General features: G+C 40.3%; 1 protein-coding gene across 2 annotated transcripts in view; it reads left to right on the plus strand.

Annotated features, from left to right (window-relative positions):
• Positions 1-24,581, plus strand: part of LOC124309248 (regulating synaptic membrane exocytosis protein 1) — a 1,429,783-nt gene that overhangs the window by 1,222,972 nt on the left and 182,230 nt on the right. For both annotated transcript variants that reach the window (XM_046772697.1, XM_046772698.1), the window contains exon 13: positions 18,055-18,167. In XM_046772697.1, the coding sequence (XP_046628653.1) occupies positions 18,055-18,167 (113 nt within the window). The remainder of the gene's footprint in view (positions 1-18,054; positions 18,168-24,581) is intronic.

The raw sequence follows: 24,581 nt of genomic DNA on the forward strand, positions 1-24,581 counted from the left end.
TTACGCCAATTATAAGAGTTTGGATTCGAGCCTTGCATCGGTTTTCCACTAATATTTTTAATTAGAAAACAATGATTGGCGTCGTGGCCTGTTTTTTTACAAAATATACAAGTCAAGCCGGTTTGACTTGTCATGACCGCGTTCTTATTTACACGCTTGTTTTGCTGGTTTTGAAAAGAACCTCGATTTCTCAGTTTAAAATTACTATTGTTATTCTTATTTTCATAATCTTGAGGTTTTGGCTCCTCCGAGTGTTCAAAACTTCGTCTTTCTGAGGTGTTTTCGGACACCTCAATCCGACGAAGCTTGCTCAACCCAAAATATTGTTTCCTCATTGCCTTCACCTCGAGGGCCCTGGCCGTTGCCTCCCGCAGAGAAGTGAGGCCCGATGTTCCAACGGCCATTTTAATTTCTGGATCATTAATTGCATTTAAGAAAGCTTGTGTTGCTAATAAATTACGAGACGGCTCGTGATCTGGCAAAGCTATACGAGAAAGCCGTTCAATATCTTGACTAAGAGACGCGAGGTCTTCGTCTCGTCCTTGTCTTCTTGTCTGTAATTGAGCCGTGTACAGTTTCGTCAAGTGGTCATTTCCATATCTCAATTTGAGTGCAGAACTAAGTTTCTCATAATCGGAAATTTCTTCCTCAGGCAATGCCGTTAAAACATTCCGAGCCGGCGTCCGAAGACAAGAGGCAAGGCTGTGGGCCCTCATGGCGGAGTCCCACTGGTTCTGTTTAGCAATCGTATTAAACTGACGTTCATAATCTGCCCATGGAATCTTTCCATCAAAAATTGGCGGTTTTAAAGGATAAAAAGGTTTCTCGTTAATTTGAGAAGCAACCTCAGGAAATCTTGAATTATTTAATTGATTCAAATGAGAATACCGAGGTTGAACGTGAGGCAAAGGCTCGGAAAAGCCAACCTCATTATTAACCGTTACTCTACCAATTGGGGATTCATCTATTCCCCTAATAAAAGGCACAGACCTTGAGTCTCGTACATCCTGGAACTGTCCTGGATGTTGGACCTGTCGAACAGTGGGAACGGGAACAGGAGAGGGAACAGGAGAGGGAAGCGGAGTAACGACTCTGGAACCTCGTGGGGTGACAGCCGGTTCTCCTGAGCCATTCACCTGATGAACAGCCTGAAGAGCTGCCACAGTCGTCCGGAACAGTTCGTGCAGACTGGTTTCGGATCGTTCTTGTGCTTCCCTATCAAGCCTGCGCTGCTCCAGCTGAGAGGCAATTTCCCTTTCTCGTTGTTCTCGTCCTTTTCTTCGCTGTTCTTGTTGATCAAGAAGCAGCTGAAGAAGTTGCTGTTGTTGGCGCTCAGCAGCCTCCTGCTGTTGAGACATGATCTTCAGCAGATCAATTTGAGAGATTGTCGAAAGAATTGGAAGAGGGTCCACTGAAGGTGATGGAATCGTTTCAGGGACCCGCGGATTCTCCATAACGAAAGGTTCTTCTCCGCTACTTTCTCTTCGACGTGAGCGCGTCAAACGACTGCTACTCATAATTAAAGTTCGCGCACTGAATTGACTCGATTAATAAGAACTCAAGATCCCGCTTCTGACACCAATGTAACGTACTTTGGCGTTACGGAAAATAAATATGGATCCGCGAGTTAACTTATCAAGTCAAAGAATTCGAGAGCGTGAATAAAATATTGAGAAAATGTTTTTAATGCAAGATATGTGTTTCTCGTTTAAAGTCTGAAACAAGACTGTTTTTACAATAATGTTGGTTGGCGCAGCAACCTTATTCTTTTTAAAGACATAAGAGGTTTATAAACGTCTTTTATCTATGCTGACTACTAGATCATTAAAGAGGGGGCAAAACGGGTGATTTCACCCTTTGTAACAATACCTTCAATTTCATAGCTTCCTGTGGGTATTGTGATGGATTCTCGATCACAATTTGACCGCATTATGCGAAATTTATTACAGCCCTTTTCAATATCACCATCGAATTGAATATGAGCAATTCAACGAGTCCGAGAACATAGTTTTTCGGTGATGACAACTCAATTGGGGGGAAATATTGCGCCTCCAGCACGGATGATTCACCCGACAACATTAACGTGAACGAATCCGCCACGACTAACGCTACCCTTTTCATAGACGCCCGCTGAGGAATTAGAGACATGAATGACCGGAAATCACAGTATTATTATAAAGAGTGAAATCACCCGTTTTGCCCCCTTTTGATGATCTAGTAGTCATCATAGATAAAAGACGTTTATAAACCTCTTATGTCTTTAAAAAGAATAAGGTTGCTGCGTCAACCAACATTATAGTAAAAAACAGTCTTGTTTCAGACTTAAAACGAGAAACACATATCTTGCAATTAAAGCTTTTTCACGATATTTTATTTACGCCTTTGATTTTGGCTTGATAATCAAACTCACGGATCCATATTTATTTCCGTAACGTCAAAGAACGTTACAGTATTATAATCGTGATATCTCTTATGATTGTATTTTACGCTACCAACACCGATATGTCTCATCAGTTCTTTGTGTGGTTGGAAATCACCAAAGCTATTGAAATGAACAACCTGATCAGCAGTTTTCTTGTTTGCAACTCAATGTGTTCCAGGGCCAGTCTTATCATCCATATTAATAATTGCTGATTTAGGCTTTTTCAACCTAAATTTTAGTAGATCATTCCGCATGTTTACGCCGCGAAAATGTGAAAATTTCATGTCTTTTGCGTACTTGCGTAGATCAAAACCGGTAAGAGCTCGGTGGAGTAGCAGTCTTAGTTTTTTGTCGGTCGTAAGTGCAGACCCATATCTTCTCGGTAGGGTTTCAGGTATAATCTTTTACCCAAAGCAATCGCCTTTATTGGGGCGTTATGTCGTTTGATCTTATTTAACTGATGTTTGTTTGCATTGGCGTCATTTTCGGCTTTAGCTACGCCTGCAGCACTTCCAGCTAGAACCCCCGTAGCACTGAGACCGGCCAGAATTGGAATGCGTAAAGGGAGAATACCTCCAATGTTATCAGACAGGGGTATAATGCGAGGTACATGTGTTTTCTTTCTAGCGAGCTTTACCGCTGAACGAGCACCTGACAGCCCTGTCGCAACAGCCATATGAATAGGCTGCATTGTTTTTTTTTTTTTTGCAGTCTTAATAAGGGATTCGAAATTAATTGCCCTCTTCCTCCGTTTAGTCCTCAAACTTGTTAAACGACGCTTAGCATCTGTTTACACTTTTCCATTTGTTCTTGTGGCGCCAAGTCCCGCTCGCTTTCCCATTAAACTCATTTAAAGTTGAGATTCAGTTTGGATTGTATTGTTGACCTACCAGGCTACGGCTTTTTCACTCATGCTAGCATCTTTAGCTAAGACACGACTCCACGCCTTCTCGACGAACACTATATCAGCTAGATTTCTTGCAGCACTGTTATCCTGATTCTAGAGTACGCAATATCTTGTTCTTCACATGCGGCGTCCAACGGGTTGATACCAGGATTACCACGAGGTAACCTCTTTGACAGTTTTGAACCGGGTGCGCGGTACTGATACCCTGGCACATGTAATTCAACAGGAAGATGATTGATGATTTCATTGAATAGACCTTTACCACATTTCATGCGTGTGCATATCGCCATGGTCAAACAACAACTGACCACATTTCTATAAAAGAAATGAACTTATATGTAAACATCTTAGTCCTCGTCGTCACGTTAATCGAGCACCATGAAATTCGAAGAGCAAAAAAATGAATTACCTGTTGCGAATTCCGATAAAATGGTTCAACGAGCAAAAAAGACAACAAAACGCCACGGAAAATTAATGCCAAATACAGTGAGAGCAGTTTTTTGTGGCCCATCTAATTGTAGTAAGACTAACGCCCTACTCTCGCTTATCATCCACGGCAATGGATTGAGATTCAAAAATGTCTACGTCTATTCAAAATCACTGATACAGCCAAAGTATCAATTTTTGCAAAAGTTATTACAACCGGTGCAGAGTGTAGGTTATAATCCGTCCGCTGAAAACAAGGAGGTTATGAAACCTGAAGATGCACACCCAAATTCCATCATGATTTCCGATGATTTCGCATGCAAGAAGCAAAATAATATAAGAGCATACTTCGGCATGGGTAGCATTGGAATGTCGATAGCTTTTATCTCAGCCAGACGTATGCGCGTATTCCAAAACACCTCGTGCGTGACAATGCAAATTTGCTGGTATTGTTTCGCTCGGATGAAATGAATATGAAACATATTTACATTGACCATGTCAACACCGACATGACCTATCAGCAATTGAAAGACTTATGCTCAGCGTGCTAGAATGATAGCAAATATTATTTTGGTCGTCATTAATAAAGACAGTGAAATCGATCGGGAGAAGGTACAGGAATGGTTTTGATTGCTTTATAACCATATATTAGTATAAATTTGCACAGTTTCTTTGCAATAATGGAGACGCAAACATGGAGAGCACTAACAGCCATAAACACAGCGATGTGTTGGTTCAAATATTGAAAGCTAGCGATGCGATACGCTGGAAACATAAAATGATTAAATCAGACCAAGACACCGCGCAGCAGGTTATGGGAAAAATGTTTGAGCCTGTCGTAGCACCACTGCAAGAATTGGTTGATACTTCGAAGCGACAGATTAAGTACGAAACCAAAATAGAACAACCAGATATTACTATGGAAGAAGTAAAACTTGTTGAGAACGACGATAATGATGAGGAAGATATGGATGTGGGGAGTAAAACTTATGAGAGAACACCAGCATTACTCGAATTATTGTTCAAAAAATCACCCGATCCCACGCTTGTGAATGATACAGACAAAAATAATTATATAAAATTGTCACCATGGAAATGCACATCGAAAACATTACAACGCCGATAAAAGCATTCGTGTTGATGCAAAAAGTGCAGAGCATAAAAATTTCATTACGCAATTTGTCCGCTCACCACGAAAATCTGGCAAAGGTTCACCCAACTGTAAAATTGTACAAAAAGATGGACAAGAGGTCGATTACGTCTACTGGGGTAATCCAAATAAAATCGTGGATCGTCACCGACTGCTCATGACATTACAGGCGGCTGGCAATACCGATCATGCCAACGAAATAGTTGCAATCATTGAAGAGGTGCGAGAAGCTGTAATCATTGATTAGTGATAGATCAACGAGAAAATTATCATTTACAGATTAGTCGTTGAACGATGAGCATGGATATATTCGGACGAGAATTGGCGCGTGCTGAAAGTAAAAAATTTGTGCGCGACCCTCCAGGCATCTGACTTAAAATCACTTAGGACAATCAATATGTTATAGCAAATAAACGATTTTGTAACGTTGCCGATCTGCAGCATGCAAACGATGTCGTGCCCTTGAAAGGTCTACACAGTGTTCTACAAAATACCGTTGAAGATCTTACGGAAACGTTTCAATCAAATTTTTCTGCATTCTCGAATGATATCAATCAACTGCGTAAGAATGCTGAGAAGAATTGCAAGCTTATAAATAATGTGTCGGAGCGCACTCAAAATCTAGATGGTGAACTATTAGCACAGGAAATATGCAATCACAACCTAGTCGCGCGGGTTGAGGAACGAAAATTCGGCACGTGTTTCCACAGGCTTTACGTCTTCTGTTACAACGTTCTCGTTGAAAGCGTTAGAAATATTGTACCGCGTGGTGTATTACCGTTTCCTGTAACTAAGTAGTTATAGTCTCAGTGATTAAACATGTACTTAGCCAACAGTAGCTTCCACCCATACCTGAGACAATCCACAAACAGTGGCATAGGTTTTGGGCCTAAATATTTCGATTTCAAATTATTGTTTATATCTTGTTAATCACATTAAAATGAATAAACTGCGAAAATTTCTGAGCTTTTGCTACGTTAGAAACAGAGAAACACTCATTCTTGCGTTTTTCTAATTTTTTTGGTTTTTTAAAGTTTTCATCTGACTGAATAATAAAATAAATACATCGACAATACTATTTTTCATCGGAAACTTTCTGAATATTTCAAAAATTCGTATTTCAACTATGAATCATGTAACTTTGAGTCAAGTTAAAAAGTGAAAAATAAGAGAATTCCGAAACAATTTTTTGATTTTTCTTATCCAAAGCTGAGACAATTTTAGATAAAACCACGCGTAAAAAATGCTAACGCTATGGGTTTAAAAACAAAACATAAAGTCAAATAGTCAGTTTATTGAAAGTTCACGCTCACGCTATTTTACATTTTGTTTTTTTCAGTCGTTAAATCTACAGTGACTTGTAATAGCGAATATGTATGTACACTAATTCTACGCATGCAATTTAGAACTAGATATACTCAAAATGAAAGAGTGAATTTGAAAAGTTAAAATAAACAACGGCAATTGCGAAACAATATGAAAACACTCGCGGAATACACTACACGAGACACTCAACGCAGCAGAGTTCAATAAACACGTGCGCCGCGAGCCACAAACTGATGCCGCTGGAACTTCTGAATTACGGTGCTGTCATAGTCATGAAACTGAACATGACAACAGTCAAACCAATTGGCTTCTCATGACGAGTAAAAAATATATTTAGTTCGGGATGATAAAATCAACTATTCACTGACGTGAAATGAGAGGATCGTAATAAATTATGATTTCGTATAACATTTCATATTTTACCAAACATCACAGGTGAGGTGTGGTAGCAGTCGCGACAATTGTCGGGTGGGTTAACAGGGTGATTTTAAATCGCCCCAGGATGATATCTCCGAAACGAAGCAAAATATGGGAAAACACCTCAAAAGAAAGCTTTTGGATGTAGATGGGCAAAGAATACGGTGCAGTTATAGTTTTTGTAGGAAAACGGGCTGAGCTGCGGTGAAGGTCAACTTGGTTAATTATAAACGGAAAGATATTGTTTTTCTTGTAGAATCTGAAAGAACATCAGATAAAAATATCTGGACATATATGGTATAAAAATAATTATGAGATAAGAGCTGAGCGGTTTGGATCATAACAGGGAGGTCAAATTAATATAAAATACTCCAAGTATGAAAATGTGTCACTAAATTGAAAATAAGAATCACACGTATGTTTATATGATGTAAGAATCATAAAGATACGAAGATATTGGCGGCGAGGCATAGGTAGGCCCTTCTGTGAGTGGAAACGTCCGCTGAATAGAGAAGGAAGAAAGATCAGACAGGCGTTCCTGTCTCTCTTCAACGACAATAGTACGACAGGGACAGACACAGCTGTGGGACTTGTCATCTTTTTCTATTTCTTTGACGCTTTGAGCAATGCCACACCGCCTCTATCTTAATCGACCGATACAACTGTCGGTAAGGTTACACGTTTTTGACCTCAAGTCGGTACGGCAGAGCACGTTTTATCTGACGAGAGTGGGGGTAGCCTTCAAGGGTTTGCGTCTGGGATGTGCGGAGCGGCTCGGTCGGTAAAGATGGTGTTTGTATTTAGAACCCCTATTACCATACTACGATCGTTTGAAGCGAAACCTTGGCTAGGTATAAATCTTAACCAAATATGCAACCGAGCATAGAAAGACTTCAATCACCATCTATTTTATTCATATCCAACATCGTCACTGTCTACTGTGCATATTAATACATCCACCGAAAAACACCTCTCTCGTCTCAATTCTATTTTACAAATAATTTCCTCCTCACTCCGCGTTTTTATATTTTTAATTATACATGTGTATGTTATTCGTTATTTATTATGTATTTTGTTATATTTAAACTACAAGGCTAAATTGATAGACCTGCGACGAGTAGTGTAGTAGTAGTAGCTTTTTATACTGTAACCTTCGAATAACTTATTTAAGAAAGAGTGGAGGAGTGAAAGAAAGAAATCGAATTATCAAAAGTTGTACAGCAAACTCAGTTTCTCTTGGCATCTGATTTTCGGTGTTTATGTCTTTTTCTTATTTTCTTGCATAGATTGTAGAGAAAATAAAATGGTTACAGTATCTGATCGAGAACTCTTTGGCGAGTCCATATGTGAATCATATACACGTGAACCTTTATTATCCTACATATAACATACATTGAAATCAAAAAACATTCAAATCAAAATTATTTTAAGATCAAACAAAAATAAGGAACTTGAATTATTTTACTCCTAATTCTATTATTCAGGACATTTAGTATTATTTTATGAATTAATTTGATTTTTATCAGGCTTTTCTCATCCACATGAGCTTTTTGTGGCATTTACATGCGTGTGAGTAGATCATTTGAGTACTCCTAAAAATCCTTTTTAATAAAATTGCGGCTCTTCAACTATAATTTAACTATATCATATATTATTATCTAATAAAAGATTCCTCATATGATATTCATACTCAATCATTAATATTGTTGAACAAAAATTGTGAGAGCTGTGACTAAACTGTTGCACAATATCACTGGCTATGTTTGCAATTGAAGGTCCATCCGAGGAACTTTGAGGGTTATATAAAATACAAATCATTTTTGTCTTATTTAGTTTGTGTAAGGATGAACTTTAGCACTGAAATTTATGTTTTTAAAATAATATGGGTAGTAAACAGTTATCATAGTATATTCTATCCTCAGTGGAGCCTGTTCTAGTTCACCATCGACATTCGGGTGAGGCATAAATTTGATTCAAAGCTAATTGGCTCACTAACACTTATATATGCCTTATGACGAATAGAAGAATGGTCCCAAACTTGATTTTTTGTATTCCCTGTCAGAAATATTATGAACGGATCTGTGATTTCAGCAGAAGTTATAAAAAAAAATTTACCCGTGAATGTCAAAACATTTGAAAGTCTGATATGACACGAAATGATATGTACGAATAAGTGAACAAAACCTATTAGTTAATCCGAGTACATATCATGGCTATAATACGTGACTGTTACAGAGAGAAAGTCCAAAATAGTATATTGTACTGAAGTTTGGAGGCGAAAGTTTTTTGCCTAAGTTGTCCTATATAGAGATGGGGATACAGAAACTTTTTATCTACATACCTGTTTTGTATATAAGGCACTCAGAGTTCCTGCCTCGATACGCTGTGTTTTGTGGGTTCTCTATCGATCTGAATCGGAGTCATCCTTGTGCAATACTTCTTTTGTAAACGAGGCTCGCCGAGTTCCTGCACTTTCACGCTTTTCTTTGTGAATTTTCTGTTGATTTAAATCAAAGTCACCCTCGTTGTGCGATACTTGTTTTGTAAGTGAGGCTTGTGGAGTTCCAGCATTTATACGCTCTTCTTTGTGGGTTTTCTGTTGATCAGAATCAGAGTCGTTCGCACTGTATGATTCAGAATTGGAGTTCTCAGTGGCCTCTAATCCAGAAGTCAAGTATTTGGTATCATCCGTTCTGTTTCTCTCAGATTGATTCCTGCTTTTCGTACTTTCTCTACGCCGCTTCATTCCCATTCTTTTTAAACCTTCATTTTCTATAGGTTTTTTGTTTTCTTCGTCAGAAGCACTGCCGTTTAAGTCAGATTTCCCAGGCACAAGCCTCTTTGTTATCTCGATTATATGACCTTCATCTTCCGTCGTACCCTCTCCAATTAGATCAGTTACGTAATCATCGATGTCTTTATAGTTCTCCGAGGAATATAATATTAATATTATGCTACATCTTATTCAAACAGATGGTCCCAATGTACTAAAAGAACGTTGTAATAAGTATAAATAGTGAATAACAGATTTAGTCCACGTTCTACTTTGTAACAATAGTTTCGGCTCATCTTTTTCACACATTCGAGCACCACTGATATTTTTTGAGCGCATTTTAAAAATATGACGTGATATTACGTAGTATTCTTAAAATAAATCCATCATTTACTCCTTTTGTTTTTTGGCGTTATTTTCTATCTAAAATAAATCACTGATTAAAGTTTTCAAAGAAAGAATGTTTGTGATAGCGAAAAAAAAATAAATAAAAATAAAAAGTCTGCCCACTGTTTTTTACAACCGAAAAATGTTCGTCGTTGGCCTTAGTATTTTTAGAAATTCAAAATTCTTTTGCTGTTTTGAGTTTTCAAAAATTCATGACTCAGAAATGGCTACATAAAGAAAAAAATTGAAAAAATCGAAGAAGTGTTTCAAACCAAGAACTATCACATAAAAAATCACTGAGAAAATCGAAGAGGGTCAATGGCTTTGGTTCATCAAGTTGACGTGGAGTTCCCCATATGTACCTACTTCAAAATACAGATTTAATCGAATCCCAGAAGCGTTGAGTAAATAGCCTGTAATAAATGATTTCATTTCTTACTTGATGTACGGAGAACCCTGGTTACTGCATGTTTCTTCCAATGCATTCGGAAAACAGGCTGACTCTTCACTAGATCTTCATAAGAGGCTGCTTTCCCAAAGTTGGTCGGCCAATAGCAGTATGTATTATGGTTTATAGGCCACAGTATTGGGACAGCGGCCACGTGTCTTTCATTCCCACGTCCAACGAATTCGACGGCAGCAAACATGTCAAGTCTTTCTGTCAATGTCGTGTAATCTAATATTTGATCGAACTGTTATTAACTATATTAACTCGTTAACCCACTTCCTAATGTTCCCCTAAGTTTCTGTTTTCAAATACCCTAATATTTTGTGCTTTTGATACATCTCACAATCAATCTTGCAAAAAAAAAATAATCTAACCAATAATTTACAAACGACGTGTACTTATAGGTATATGTTTTCACCGTTTCGCATACTAATTGTTAGTCCGACTGTTCCGGTCGGTTCTGTAATTATATCTGGATGGTTTTTCATAGACGTGACCAGGCGTTTCGTAGGTCGTCCAGGGTGCCGGTACAGTCGATTGGGTGCTGGTTAAGCAGTTTCTCTAAGTCTTCTTTACTGAGGTTGCAGATCCAGGAGTGTCTTGGCATTTTCATGTCGGATTGCGGAACAGGATTCGGTAGGTACAGGGGAATATACTAACGATCCAATCTACTGAAGCTAATATGATAACACCTAAGAATAAACGGAGCTCGGAAATACTGACGGTATGGAATAGATAGATAGATAAGAAAATTTATTTGAATCTAGAGGCTAGGTTCCCTCAGAACCATCATAAAAAATACAATGTAACAAGTGTAATGTGTACAGAAGTCGTAATACATTAAATGTAGTAAAGATAATAATAACAGTGATGCAATTAATAATAATAAAAAATAAAGAACAAAAGGAATAATAAAGCGGTAAAACAGTTTTACCGTGTTAGCATCATACGAGGCACAGCAACATTTGATAACAGTAATCAAAGATTCAGCATGGCAAATTGGCAATTCTGCAAGTAATCATTATAGCACGCACTACGGAACAGTTCAAGATTTTCGACTTCAGTAACTTCAGCAGGTAACGCATTCCAAATGCGTATGCCGCGAACAAGAAAAGAGTTTTCATAGATACAACAATTCGATCTAGGCACACGTGAATAATCTTCTCTTACATCGCCCCTACGCAACGCAACAGGCAAAAATTCTAAGTTACATCCGAACAGCGAATGATAATTCAATCGTATTTCTTTGTAAAAGAGGCATGCTATAAAATAGTTTCTTCTGTCATTCAATTTTAACCATCCTAGTCTCTCAAAATACGGCGTAACGTGCTCAACCCATGCAATTTTAAAAATATAGCGAACACAGGAGTTCATTTTGCGCTGCAGTCGCATCTGCAAACTATTGGTAATATTGCAGTAAGCCGCACAACAATAATCAAATACTGGGCATATCAACGTGGTGACTAGCTTTATACATAAGTTCTCGTTGAAGAATTCATTATTAATCTTTAACTGTGCGAGAACTCTCATTGCACGACTACATACACTCATAACCTGGCTGTCCCAAGAAAGAATATTGTCAATTAAAACACCAAGATACTTACCAGTTTTGTCATAGTGAATGATACAATCATTTACGAGAATGCGATCAGCATACTTACAACTATTACAATAAACCTCAACCCTACTACCAAAAATAGCAGGTTTTGTCTTCGATGCGTTTAGCTTGAGGTAATTAATATTGCACCACTCAATGATCTTAACTATTTCTGCATTCAGCGCAGCAACACAATCATTCACTAGGTACGGACAGCAGGATAAATATATCACTAAATCATCAGCATAAAATAAATATTGACAACTTAGCCGCTGAGATAAATCGGAAATATAAAGCGAAAACAACAAAGGGCCAAGTACGCTGCCTTGAGACACACCGTTCAGTACAACCCTCCAAGAGGACACACGCTCATCAGCAAACACCTGCTGCCTTCTCTGAGCTTAATAAGACCTGACCCACGTAACAGCATCTACAGAAAAATTCATACATAATAATTTGCGCAGCAATCTTTCATGGTTCACAGAATCAAAAGCCTTACTCAGATCAAAGAAAACAGCTACAGTCATTTTTGACATATTCATTGCTGAGCAAATATCATCACAGAGCTTGATAACAGCAGTCTGCGTATTCAAGCCCTCCCTGAAGGCCATCTGATACTTGTCAATATAATTGCTCTCAGTAACATACTTAAAAAATTGATCATGCACACACCTCTCAAGGGCCTTTGACAAATTGCTCATCAGCGATATCGGCCGATAATCAGCACATACCTCAGCATTCGACCTTTTTAGTATAGGGACGATACGCGACGACTTCCACTCCTTAGGAAATACACCTGAATCAAACGAGTTATTAAAAAGCAATGTCACAGATGGCAACACAAATGACACTTAATAATTCTAAGAATTATTATATTGTTACAACGGGGGGAAATTACGAAAGATCTAAGAGAATCAAAGAGTTCTCTGTGCGATTTAAGCGAACGCCGAGCCAAAGAAGTCTCACGAACAAGGAATATTTAGAAAGAAAATAGATGTATTTGGACACAAGCTCTCTTTTTAAAGTCTAGAGACTGACTGTTTTTACAATAATGTCGGTTGACGCAGCAACCTTATTCTTTTTAAAGACATAAGAGGTTTATAAACGTCTTTTATCTATGATGACTACTAGATCATTCAAAAGGGGACAAAACGGGTGATTTCACCCTTTGTAACATTACTCCCCCTCGAGGAAAAGAGTCGACCCGACTCGGAAAAGATAAACAATTACAAAAAAAATGTGATCTAGCAGTCAGTGCTCGAAGGTGAGTTGGAGCTGTGGCTCTAAAAATTTAAGAACTCCCTTTTTTACTATCTGGCATTTGCCCACAGTCTCAAGGTAAACCACAGAAAACCTTGAGCAGATAGTTGAGCATTAAATAATCTCAAAAATGTATGTGCCATGTTTTATAAAGGTCAGTGTCAATGAGTGTTATGTGGCTTCATGAATTCAAAGTTATCCGAAACGGTCCAGATCGATGTCGAAAAGAAATCCAATCCTCTTCATGAAGGATTGTCCGAACGAAACAGGCTCGGGTGGAAACATCGAGGCGGGAACCGAAAATTCCAGGACCAAACAGAATAAAAGCAGATTCTTTTTTGGAAATTCACACAGGAAACAGGGAAATACATGGGTGACTGATCCAGGACTTCTTTAGAAACAGCACACCCTAGAGTTTGGAGGACAAATGTGAGTGGTGGTAAAACAATTCAAATTCACTAAGTGAATTTAGGAGAATACACGAAAAAAAAATAAATTAAATATGTAGTCAAAAGAAAAGGAACGATCTTATCTGAATATCCGGAGAACCCAGGCTAAGACCGGACAAACAGTACAGCTGGAGGTAACATCGGGAACAGCCAAAGACGGCAGATTCGTCGGGAAAAATCTATAAAAACTCAAAGAAACTGACATATGGGTTAGAAAAATAAGAGAGGATCGACCAAACGCTCACTACTTCATTCAAGCGCAGAACCGAAACACTCTTCAAGCCAAAGAAATCGATGTATCAAAATTTCTCGAATCGACGGAAGTCGAAGATCCCGACCTGTCAACATCATAGCTGGAGAAAAACCGGTAGTATCATGAATTGCAGAGCGATACGATAAAAGAAATAAGGGAATCCATTCATCCCAATCTTTCAAAACGTTTCGAGGTTGATTTTACGGTAACCAGAACAGAGAGTCGAATCTCCGGTAGAAATGACGCAGTTGTGAGCGGAAAGAAAATCTACGCCTAAAATGCCTTCATCTTCTATATCAGCTACTAGAACTTCATGTGGGGATTGAACACAATCCGCTACTGTTACCTGCACGACCATCTTACCTACGACAGGAGTAATTGCTCCGGTAGCAGTGCGAATAGACGCAGAAAGATTAATTGAAGCAAGAGACAAAATCATATCAGGACGAACAACGGAAATTTCGGCTCCAGTATCTATCACCCACAAACAACTTAGTCCGTTAACGGAACCTTTAGCATATAGGCCGGTACGACGCAGGCCTCTAACCACGAACTGTGAAGCAATAGGGCTAAGGAACTTGGAAGAAACCGATGATATCCGCCCTTTCGAAACATCGGTAGCTAGTTTCCCGAATTCTGAGGAACAGAAGGTTGCGCTGACCAAACTGGATTAGAGGTAGCCCTCTTGGAAGCATTTTTGCGCCACGAATCTTCCGCAGTCTTCAACTGACGGTCGAGTTTAAAACAATTCTTCGCGATATGTCCTCTTGCGCCGCAAAACTGGCACTCTGAGACAGGCCGATTGGAATTTGATCTATTGTAACGAGAGAAACCACTATTTTTCCTTCCTGGAAGAGAATCTGAGCTAGGCTGATTGACTGAAGGACGGGACGAAGAATTTTCTGAAGGTTCGGCTTGGCTCAATCGATGAAGTTGACGCGAACCTAAATCTGCCTCGTTTATGGCTTCTAATTCTAAGCCCTTAATAATTGCTTCATGTAGAGAAGTTGGAGCTGCGAGCCTCAGATGATACCGAAGCTCCGGATTCCGAATCGCATTAATGAATTTCGCCCGAGCTATCTGATCTCTAGCTTTTTCTGCACAATCAGTAAGAGAATGTCGAGCGAGACGTTCGATGTCATTTCCGAGAGAGGCTAAATCTTCCTTGGGCCCTTGACGTCTATTTTCAAACTGAGTAAAATAAAGTTTGGAAAGATGTTCTTCGCCAAACCGGAGTTTAAGAGCCGCACAAATGCTGTCGAAATTTTCAGAATCCGCATCTGAAAGCGATCCAAGAACTACCAAAGCCGGACCAGACAAAGACGCTGTCAAATTAGCTGCTTTCTGGGACGGATTCCAACCATTAACCTTACTAATCATGTTAAACTGACGTTCGTATAGACTCCAAGCAGACGAACCGTCATACGAACCGGGCTTCAAATTCGATTGTTTCGAGGGCAACTCTACAATACTCGCGGAAGGTACAGAAACCTGATTGAGTCCGAACGAGCTCTGAGTTTGCGGAGGGAGAACATTGACAGTTCCGCGTGATTTTAAAAAGGCCAAAAACTCTGACTGAATATCTACGCTAGGATGAGACGACGCGACAGGAGGCTCAACTACTTCCGAAATATCACGTGACGGAACATCGTGGCATCGCGGAAAAGAGCTAACCTGAGCTTGTCGCGAGACATGAACAGGTGGAAAATTTTTAGCAACAGGGGGAATTTCGCCTCCCTCATAAATAGCGTCAGACCTTGATTGATCCGGAATTGAATGAATGGAGGTCCTCCTTGCCGGGACCGGGACTGAAGGAAGAGAAGTCCTTCTACCTGGGGATGGAACTGGGCGTATCGGGAATTCCTGCGGCCGCTCCTGAAGCTTCTGCACACCTTGCAGGATCCCGATCAGCGCCTGAGACACGATTTCTTGTTGTTGACGCTGTTGCGAGAGGAGTTCGTGCAGAAGATTCTGCTGTTCTTGTTGCTGCTGTTGTAGCAGTTGTTGATGTTGTTGTTGCTGTTGTTGATGTTGTTCTTGCTGCTGAATCTGACGCATCAGCAAATCTTGGTTTCCCTGGATGAGCTCTGCCAAGAGAGCTAATTGGGGCTGGGGCTGAACCTCAGCTTCCGAACGACGAGAAATGGAAGGAAACGCTGGTTCAGAAGAACGCTGGCACGACGAAACGCGTCCGGCAGCTCGTCGCTCCGCGCGTGATGCTCTCGACGTAGGAGTTTGTTGCATTATTGCTTTGTATACTTCTTTACACTCAAAATCCACTCAAATGGCACAGAAGAGATCCCGCTTCTGACACCAATGTTACAACGGGGGGAAATTACGAAAGATCTAAGAGAATCAAAGAGTTCTCTGTGCGATTTAAGCGAACGCCGAGCCAAAGAAGTCTCACGAACAAGGAATATTTAGAAAGAAAATAGATGTATTTGGACACAAGCTCTCTTTTTAAAGTCTAGAGACTGACTGTTTTTACAATAATGTCGGTTGACGCAGCAACCTTATTCTTTTTAAAGACATAAGAGGTTTATAAACGTCTTTTATCTATGATGACTACTAGATCATTCAAAAGGGGACAAAACGGGTGATTTCACCCTTTGTAACAATATAATCAATGAAGAGGAAAAAAAATACGAGCGGCAGATTAAATTAAAGTGGAGTGTAACCAAGTTGATGGCTGCTTCACGGATCACGGTCCCTGTTCGGGCGCCATTTGTAACACCTACTTAATTGCATTGTCGCCATCTTGTCCATTAGGGCGAAAGAATGTATTCGAAGTATCCCGATATTATTATTTTTGAGACGATAGATTCCACCTGTCATTTTGCCATACCACCCCGTCATCCTGCATCGCCATCTTGCTTCGCAATCTTGTCCGCCATGTTGTTGTTTACATGCATTAGGTTCGGTTAGGTTAGGTTAGTAACGTGTTCCGTCATCTTGTCAACCATCTTGCTTCAGCCATCTTGTTGCTTACATTGATTGGGTTGAGTTTGGTTGGTTCAGGTTAGCTTGGGTCTGTAACACACCGAATACATGCTCCGTCATCTTGTCCATCATCTTGCAGTTCAGTCAGCCATCTTGCGGGTCATTTCACCATCTCGTAGGCTACTCAGCCATCTTGCAGGTTAGGTTAGGATAGAATGGGTCATGTTAGCTTAGGTCGGTAACACACCGACTATAGGTGAGGCACATCCTGCAGCTTCTGCTGAGATCGGTAAAACAGATTGACGCAGAACCTTCCTTACATATCTACTAAAAAAGGGTGTATTCGGAAATATACTTACAGTACTGCAAGTACTGGCAACCGCGTTCCGAAATCGCGTGACAGCTTACTGCCATCAGTCAGTAACGTCACGAAATTTTTGACAACGTTGACTGAGATTACTGTGATCTGGGATGTGAGGCAGTTGCAGTAGTCGAGAGATGGCCGCGTCCTCGGTGGAGTTGTAAAGTAGCGTTTCGATTTTACTGCGACTAGCAACTCGAAGTGAAAACGGAACGCAGTTCGCAATTGACTGCGTGACGTCACGATCGGCAGTACTGAAAGTATATTTCCGCATACACCCATAAAATAATCAACAACGAAATAAAATTATCGAATACCAAGAAAAAGCACAAAGGACAAACGAAAGGAGGAAAAGTAGAAATTCAACATGAGCAGAATACACGATAAAACAAAAGAAATCAAATCAAATTTGTTCACAAAAATCATAAATGGTCCCGAATCGCCATCAGACAATAATGCAATAAATCTAGCAATCAAGTATTTGTCATTTATAGCTGGCGTGCTACAGAGACTTTCTTTTTAACTAGGAAACTACAACTCGATGCATTCTGTGCGCCTAATTACTTGACCCACCTACTGCTTTCAAATTTTGTGCACCCATCAGTAGCAAGACAATTAACACACTACCTTTCTGCGAAATTCCCGTAATTCATCGCTAAACAATCCAAAGAATAATCCTTTCAAATTCAGTGGTGACTCGTGATGCGCTAATTATTCGAGGAGGTTGTCTATTTATTGTTAGTCTACATTTGTTTTCGTTTCTTGTTGAACCGTTTTTTTTTTTTCCGAACCTTTAAAATATTTACAATTTGTTAAGTTGTAAAAAAAAAAAAAAAAACGAAGAGCATGTCGTACATGAGTCAATTACTATGTTGATACTTGGTGCCTTATGTAAAAACGAAAATATTTTGACTAGAGTGTGGCTCATTTCGTTTCAGGTTCTTGAATGGGGCACAGTGTCTTTGATCGACCGAAGTTTTGAGGAAGTTGCACAAATCATGGAACGCACTGGTGACGTCGCTGAACTTGTTGTCGAGCATGCCACCGATATGTGAGTTCTTTTATACGTTTTCTATTGATAATAATCTGCGCTACATTGTTTAACCCTTTTAGTCATGGTGGGACCGCTACGGTACTACTTTTTAAAAAATCACCTCAGAGCTCTAGTATTGAACCATGGCCTCTGAAAATACGTATCTAGATGTTTTTGAGTCGCCGATCACGAAAATGAGGTCAGATTTTGGAAATTCAAAATGGTGGATTCGTTATAGTCGATCCAATTAGGCAATGTGACAATAAAAATTTCAATCACGTGAAATCTTTCTTTATCCAAAAATTAACCAGGTCTCCGTCTTGATCCACTAACCGGAGCTGAACGTGATCTATGGTCCTGACGTAAATGGTGTGTACTTTGTGTCCATTGACATAGGCGCCCGTTGTAATGCTACACTCGAATCGCAACGCGTTGACCTTGAGTATAGTTACAGGCACGTCTGATTCGTGAGTTTTATTAACCTCCAATACACGTGGTGTGAATCCCAAAAGTTGAGCAATGGAATCATTCGGCTCAAAGTCAGTCGTGTGGTTGCATGTGATTTCGCTGCGTAACGTATTATTGTTGGGTTTGATGGCAAGCCTGATATCTGTATTTCTTAGCACGTTTTGAAGATACTCCTCTATGTCCTCGATCTCGTAGCTGCCGGTAGGTATGATAATCACTTTATCAGCTACGTAAATTTTATTGTGACCGACATCAACGTTGGGAATCGAATTAAAGGTTAACAATTCTACCAAGCGGAGAGCATAACTTTTATCACGAGCAAGTTCGATCGGTGGGAAATATTGTGCCTCGAGAATCGAATAGGTTACCGAAATCGTTAACGTTAACGAATCATCCATGACTGCAAGTAATAGACTGACTTTGACGAATCACGCACCATGTTTATATAGCTCACCACTTAGAAATTTCAGACACAAGTGTCCGCATTCAAATGTATCATAATCCTGGTACCTCTCATGATTGTATTTGACGCTACCAACGCCGAAGTATTTTATAAGGTCTGAGTGTGGTTGAAGGTTGCCGAAACTGTCAATGAATTCGATATTATTGTCGCGTTTCTTGTATGCAACCCAGTGTGTTTCCGGACCGTCTTTGTCGTCAAGGTTGATTATAGCTGACTCGTTTTTTCGTGGACCGTTTTTGGGCATTTCGTTTCGCATGAAAACACCGCGGAAATGCGGAACCTTGAAGATTTTAGCATATTTCAACAAGTCCCAATCAGTCAACGCTCGACGTGGTAGCATCGCATTTAGTTTTTTGAAAGATGAAGACCAAGACCTGTTTTGTACGATTTCATATGAAGCCATTCGCTCAACGCGATAGCTTCTATAGTTTTGCTGTGTCGTTTGCTCTCTTCCAGTTCTGGTTTAGCAGCACTTGCATCGTTCACAGCTTTTGCTACACCTGCCGCACCACCGGCTAACGCGCCTGTAGCACTAAGTCCAGCGAAAATAGGAATTAGAAACGGTAGAAAACCACCCACTTTTGAAGGTACCGGTAGGTCGCAAGGTGTTTGCACTTTACATTCACCACCCGCTCTTTTAACGGCATTCTCAGCTCCCTTCAGCGCAGATTCGATAGCTACTTTTGCATCGTTGCTTGGAACCATAGAACGTTTTGCAGCATTCATAATTTTTCTCAAGGTCGCATTTTTTGATTTTCGAATTCCTATTCCGAGTTTTGATTTGACCTTTATTGTATTAGCTATTGCCCAAGCGGCTGCCTTCTCAACCAAATTGGCGTCCTTTGCGAGAACCCGTTTCCAAGCTTTCTCAGCCAACACCCTATCAGCTTCGTTTCTAACTTCAAGATTTTCACGATTCTGCGAGTAAGCAATGTCGTGTTTCTTGCAAGCTGCGTCGAAAAGATTGATTCCCGGATCACCCCGCGCGAGTCGCTTTGTTAATTTTGTACCAGGCCGACAGTACTGATAACCAGGTACATGCAATTCGACTGGAAGGCTGTTGATGATTTTATTCACCAGACCCTTGCCACGATCTTACCGCCTGCTGCTTCGTTTACCTCTGTTCGCGATCATGTTCGTGCGTTGACTGAAGAAAAGTGCTTTAAAACGGGGTACTTATAGAAAATCCGATCAGTCACGTCCGAGATGCGGTTTGAGAAACAACCTACTAAGCTTCCCATGATGAATTTTGACAAACTTTCGGAGCTAACTGTCAAAAGGCACAAACGGCACCGTAAATTACTCCCGAATAGTGTACGTGCAATATTCTGTGGACCGTCGAAATGTGGTCAAACTAATGCGTTGCTCACACTCATAACCCATCCCAACGGACTCAGATTTGAAAATATATACATCTACTCAAAATCTCTCAACCAACCTAAATACCAATTGTTGAAGCAATTGTTGGACCATGTTGAGAATACGGAGTATTTTGCGTTTACCGAGCGTGAGCAAGTGATTACACCGGAAGAAGCACGGTCAAACTCAATAATCATATTTGACGATGTGGCGTGCGAGAAGCAGGACAATATTAGAGCCTACTTTTGCATGGGTAGACATCTCGACGTTGACCGTTTCTATCTCTGTCAGACGTACGCGCGTATTCCCAAACATCTCGTGCGCGACAACGTAAACTTACTCGTGTTTTTCAAACAAGACGATATGAAACTGAGACACGTATACAACGACCATGTAAACACCGATATGTCTTACACAGAGTTTAAAAGGGTGTGCTCTGCATGCTGGAACGGTGAGAAGTACGGGTTTCTGGTGATCGACGAAAACAGTGAGCTCAACGAGGGACGATACAGGGGGGGATTCGATTCTTTTGTGAGCCTGGAAAAGACATAAAATCAAACGTTCTCGAGCGAGAGACGCAGTAGCGTTGCAGACTCGGTTGCGTCAACATGCAGAGCTCTGAAATTTCGAAGCAAAAAGATGTCCTACATCAGATCGCTCCAGCAAGTGCTGCGATCCGTCGAAAACATAGATTGCTAAAGTCAGGCAAGGAATCTAGGACTCAGAAATTAAGTGACGTTTTCAAACCAGTAGTGACTCCGTTGCAAGAACTGGTGAATGTTTCAAAAGATACTAAACCTGTGAAACGAGAGGTGGAAGAAATTGAAGGAGAAACGAAGCAGATGAAAAATGAAACGAAAAATGAAACTGTCTCGAAACTGGACGATTTCTTTGCTTCGGCAGGAGATGAAACAATCGTAGAAACACCGGTCGAGAAAATCGAGGATGAGTATTTTGCACTGATGAGAGATGCGAAGACAAAAGGTGAATTGGACAACGTGTACGGTGTCGGCAATCTCTCAAACGGACTCATGATCGGTGATTCGTTGATATCTCCTGAGAGTGACTACATTCGTATTGTCGATACGCGTTACCCGAAAACGGAGGGTTTGCTGGAACTGTTGTTCAAAAAGCAGCCTGACGGTTCTTCTGTGAGCGCCAGAGATCGGGAAAATTTTAAAAACATAATCCTCGCAACGAACGCGCATAAAAAGTATCACTCATCCGATGGGGCTGTTCGAAACGATAACAGTTACAAATTCAGAATTGTGATTGCCGAATTGATGGATTATTCCCCATCACCTTGCCGAAAGGGTGAAGGTCTACTTCCGCAAGCTATGATCACTCGACAAGGTGTTGAAACGGAATACGTTTTCTGGGATGATCCAAACGAGTTAGTAGAGCGTCTTCGTTTACTCCTAGCATCTCAGGCATCGGGAAATCCGAGTCACAATAACGAAATAATCTCCATTATCGAAGAACTACGCGAAGCAGAAATAATTCATCAAGCAACTCCCATCGTTTTTGCATTCATTACCGAGATGAGCGTCGACGCGTTTGGACGGCATCTAGATTAAAACACGGCCGCGAGCACTCGCGGTCCTCCGGGTGTCGGATTTCAAATAACAGCGGACGGGCATCACGATATACGGAACAAGAGACTGTGCAGTGTCGCACGTCCCGCAGAGCCGAACAATGCTGTTACTTTAAAAATCTTGGGACGAAAATTCAACGTGCTTCGAAAACAAATCGACAACCTCGATCAAATGATCAAAGCTTTGGAGTTCACCACGAATACAGCCTTGGATACCTTTAACACAGACTTTAAAACAGGCAGATACCTGTCGATTCAAAACGCTGATAACATTTCTAAATTGGACACCCGACTAAAAGCGTTGTAATATGAACAAGGAAAAGCAAGCACTGGTGAGGGAACTGCATAAGCCTGCACGCCGGAATTATCCGCGTCGACGTGTGGACGTGCGTGGCATCGACGAGACCTGGCAGGCGGATCTTGTTGATATGACGTCATACGCTGGACTAAACAAAGGCTACAAGTACATGCTCACAGTCATTGGTATCTTTTCAAAGTATGCGTGGGCTGTACCGATAAAGAGCAAGTCTGGTGATGACGTTACGAAGGCAATGGAATCCTTGCTTGGTCAAGGACGGGTGCCGAAAAATATACACGTCGACAGAGGAACGGAATTTCACAACTCGAAATTTGAATTGCTTTTGACACGTTACGGAATCAAACTTTACTCCACGTACAGTAATTTGAAGGCTTCGATCTGTGAACGTTTCAATCGCACGCTGAAAGGTAAAATGTGGAAACGGTTCAGCATGCAAGGAAGCAACAAGTGACTCTTTATCTTATTTGATTTGGTTTCGGCTTACAACAACGCCAAACACCGAACCATAAGAATGAAACCTTACGATGTCACCGTTGCAAACGAAAGGATGTTATTACGTCAGGCGTAAGGAGGGCTTCAAGCGATACCTACCATATCGGCAAAATTCAAATCCGGCGACAAAGTTCGAATCAGCAAATTCAAAAATGTCTTCGAGAAAGGTTACACTCTCAATTGGACGACTGAAATATTCACGATAAGCCGAGTGGAAAAGACTCATCCTGTGACGTACAAGCTCAAAGACTACCGAGATCAACCTATCCCTGGTGGTTTCTACGAACAAGAGCTCCTCAAGGTTAAACATCCGGATATCTATCTGGTGAAGAAGGTGCTGAAAAAGCGTGGAAGAAAAATTATATATTAAATGGTTAAGTTTTGACAATACACACAACAGTTGGATAAACGAATCGGACATATAACATTTGAATAGATGAATTTTTTGTAAAAACCTACGTGCCTCTTTATTTTATACCCGATACATGACAAGTATGCATTTTTATTTTTTATGCATCGTTGTACAATTTTTTATATTTCGGAGCGTTCTTATTCATCATCCTACATAATAATATTTCATAGATCATAGCCCCACGGAAGCGTGTCGGTTGTGTTTTGAAACACGATCCGCTTGTCGTCATTCCAGCTCAGTTCCACTTTCTGCTGTTCTACGGTATATACTTCGTGCTTTCGACTTATTATCAAAAGCTGATTTGTAGACAAATTTTCACGGTTCAAAACACCTTCCAAATAATCGTTGAAAGTTATTTTTCTCAACGCTGATCCTTTGACACCTTTGGCACGTTTATTGTCTTTCTCATCTCCCAAGACTCGGAACGCGTACAATTTAGCTCTTAATCCTACGGATTCCAGCATTATTTTTCCGTTATTCTCATCTTTCATCAAGCCGAGAACTTTTTCGTTAGCTAGAGGCATTCCATAAACGTTGTCAAGCGGATAATCAGACGTATCGAATTTGTGCAAGTCCTCCTTCATATGTTCGTATATGTCGGGGACGGTAACATTGTAAATAGAACTGTCGGTATCCGTATACATTAATTTTGCTCGGTTGCCGAATTTCTGTTCAATATAATTATAATGAAAATCGTAGCTATATGTTTTAGCTAGATCCCTGATAGAGAAACCTGCATACAATGGTTTATTCAATTTGACTTTCGTCTTACTCATTCCAACGATAATTATATCTTTGTCGAAAACGGTGCAGCTGTGAAAATTGAGTTTGGCTATAGTAGCTCTAGCACCGTATCTTCCATCCCATTTCGTGATCAGCCTGACATCTCTATACTTCCTAACATTTTCCATTGTTTTGCCAAAAACTGGGTTGTTCATCAGTTTGTAAAAATCCTTCTCGAATTCATTGTGAGATTTTTTGCGCAAATCGGTATTCAAATCTATGTATTTTTTGAGCCACGGGGTTTGTCTGAATTTGAGAACTCTGTGAATTTTGAGTAATTTCAAGCCTGATTGTAAGCATTGTTCCAAAACGCTATAGTGAACAACGTAGTTTTTCTTGGAAAGTAGCGTGGGCGTCAATTTCGGTTGCTTACTATTCGAGATCGGAGGTATGTAGTGCTCCGGACACAGTGGTAAATCCTTATGAATTTCATGCAGTTCCTCAGGATATTCCAAATCCACCTCCAGTATGTAACCAAACTCCGCATCGTCCGAGATGGTAAGAACGTCGCATTGTCCGAAGTCTGATAACCATTCGAAGGA

The sequence above is a fragment of the Neodiprion virginianus genome, chromosome 7 (genome assembly GCF_021901495.1).
Source record: "Neodiprion virginianus isolate iyNeoVirg1 chromosome 7, iyNeoVirg1.1, whole genome shotgun sequence".
NCBI lineage: Eukaryota > Metazoa > Arthropoda > Insecta > Hymenoptera > Diprionidae > Neodiprion > Neodiprion virginianus.